Raw genomic sequence first — 1,846 nt, 5'->3', positions numbered from 1 at the left:
CACACATGCTCCTGAGCCCAGAAGAGAAAAGAAAGACCATAAATATTCACGATCACAACAGACAAGAGAAACCATCGGTAAGATTTCTGTGTGAATGATCCGTGACGAGGGTGAAAGGATGAAAACTAGCAAACGTAGACAGGTCACTACACACAGGATGCCCTCCAGACCCAGAGTTGTCCGTGTGTGCACTGTTTGTAGTGCCTTCCACCTGGTGCCTCTCTTCTACTTTCACTCAATCTCTGGGTAATTTTTAATATTGTAAACATACAATCCACGGTCTCAGATGACATTGAGCAATGATAATAAAAGGAACGACTAGAAAGAAGGGACTGACCTTGAGGTATAATGGTAAAAGAGGAGCAATAGTGCAAGAGATGACCATGAATTAGAGAATTCTTTTTAACAAGGGGAAATGTTTTCAGACAAAGGAGAATTAAGAAGGAGAAGTTGACTAGAAAGAGTCCCCCAAAAGATGACTTAAAATTTGGTAAATTACGTTTTAACCTAGAGTGACAAAATAAAAAGCCATCATACTTCTGGTTTAGACTTCAAGTCTTTGTGATTTGTTGAAAGGCAGGTTTAGACAGCTAAGAACTGAAGAGGAAAAACATGAAAGCAAAAAAATATTTAGAAGGTTAACCCTTACTGAGTCTTGTACAGGAGCTGAGTTCGGTGTGAGCAATCTTGCCTGTGACAGACTCATGAAGAGCAACACTGGGGTTCTGGACGTATCCATAGTTATCCTCCACCCGCTCCAGCTCGGGAAGTTTATGTCCATAGACTTTAGTTTAAATGTGTGACAGGTAGACATTTGGAGCAACAGCAGCATGTCTAATGGTTTGGTTCTCTTTCAGCAAAGACTCTGAATTTGGAGCCTCAATCTTTTGTCATGCCCCAGATAAGAAATGCTACCCAAGAGCCCTTCTTCTTCATCCTCACAGGTATCCCCGGCTTTGAGTCCTATCATAGATGGATCTCCATTCCCTTTTGCTGCTTCTACACCATCTCTATCATAGGCAACAGTATCATCCTTACTGTCATTCGTACAGAACCATCTCTCCACCAGCCCATGTACCTATTTCTCTCCATGCTGGCTCTGACTGACTTGGGTCTCACCCTCACCACCCTACCCACTGTCATGCAGATTTTATGGTTCAATGCCAGGGAAATCAGCTTTGAAGCATGCTTTGCACAAGTATTTTTCATTCATACATTCTCATTCATGGAATCAACTGTCCTGCTGGCCATGTCCTTTGACCGCTACGTGGCCATCTGTCGGCCCCTGCATTATGCCTCCATCCTCACCAATGAGGTCATTGGCAAGATTGGAGTAGCCATCATTTGTCGCTGTGTCCTGGCTGTTCTTCCCTCCCTTTTCCTGCTCAAGCGCCTGCCCTTCTGCCGCTCACACCTTCTCTCTCACTCCTACTGCCTCCACCAGGATATGATTCGTCTGGTCTGTGCTGATATCCGAGTCAACAGCTGGTATGGATTTGCTCTGGTGTTGCTCATTATAGTGATGGACCCATTACTCATTGTGTTATCGTACGCAATTATCCTAAGAAGTGTCCTAGGTATTGCCTCTATGATTGAGAGACTCCGTGCTTTCAATAACTGCCTGTCCCACATTCTGGCTGTTTTGGTCCTCTATGTCCCTATGATTGGAGTATCTATGACTCATCGCTTTGCTAAGCATACTTCTCCACTGGTCCACGTGATCATGGCTAATATCTACCTGCTGGCACCTCCTGTGATGAATCCAATCATTTACAGTGTTAAAACAAAGCAGATCCGCCAGGGAATTATCCACCTCATTTCCCAAAGAAACATGCACTTGAGATGA

General features: G+C 44.1%; 1 protein-coding gene across 1 annotated transcript; it reads left to right on the top strand.

Moving 5' to 3' along the window:
- Window positions 1–892: 892 nt before the first annotated feature.
- Window positions 893–1,846, top strand: LOC142446803 (olfactory receptor 51Q1-like). Its single transcript, XM_075548541.1, has one exon. The coding sequence runs from the start codon at window positions 893–895 to the stop codon at window positions 1,844–1,846; it is 954 nt and encodes a 317-aa protein (XP_075404656.1).

The sequence above is a fragment of the Tenrec ecaudatus genome, chromosome 4 (assembly GCF_050624435.1).
Source record: "Tenrec ecaudatus isolate mTenEca1 chromosome 4, mTenEca1.hap1, whole genome shotgun sequence".
Taxonomy (NCBI): domain Eukaryota; kingdom Metazoa; phylum Chordata; class Mammalia; order Afrosoricida; family Tenrecidae; genus Tenrec; species Tenrec ecaudatus.
Note: the sequence above shows the minus strand (reverse complement) of the source record. Positions and strands in the feature narration are given on the sequence as shown.

What these genes read in the sequence shown, in the direction of transcription:
- LOC142446803 (XM_075548541.1), top strand. Translation starts at nt 893, where the DNA reads ATGCCCCAGATAAGAAATGCTACCCAAGAGCCCTTCTTCTTCATCCTC.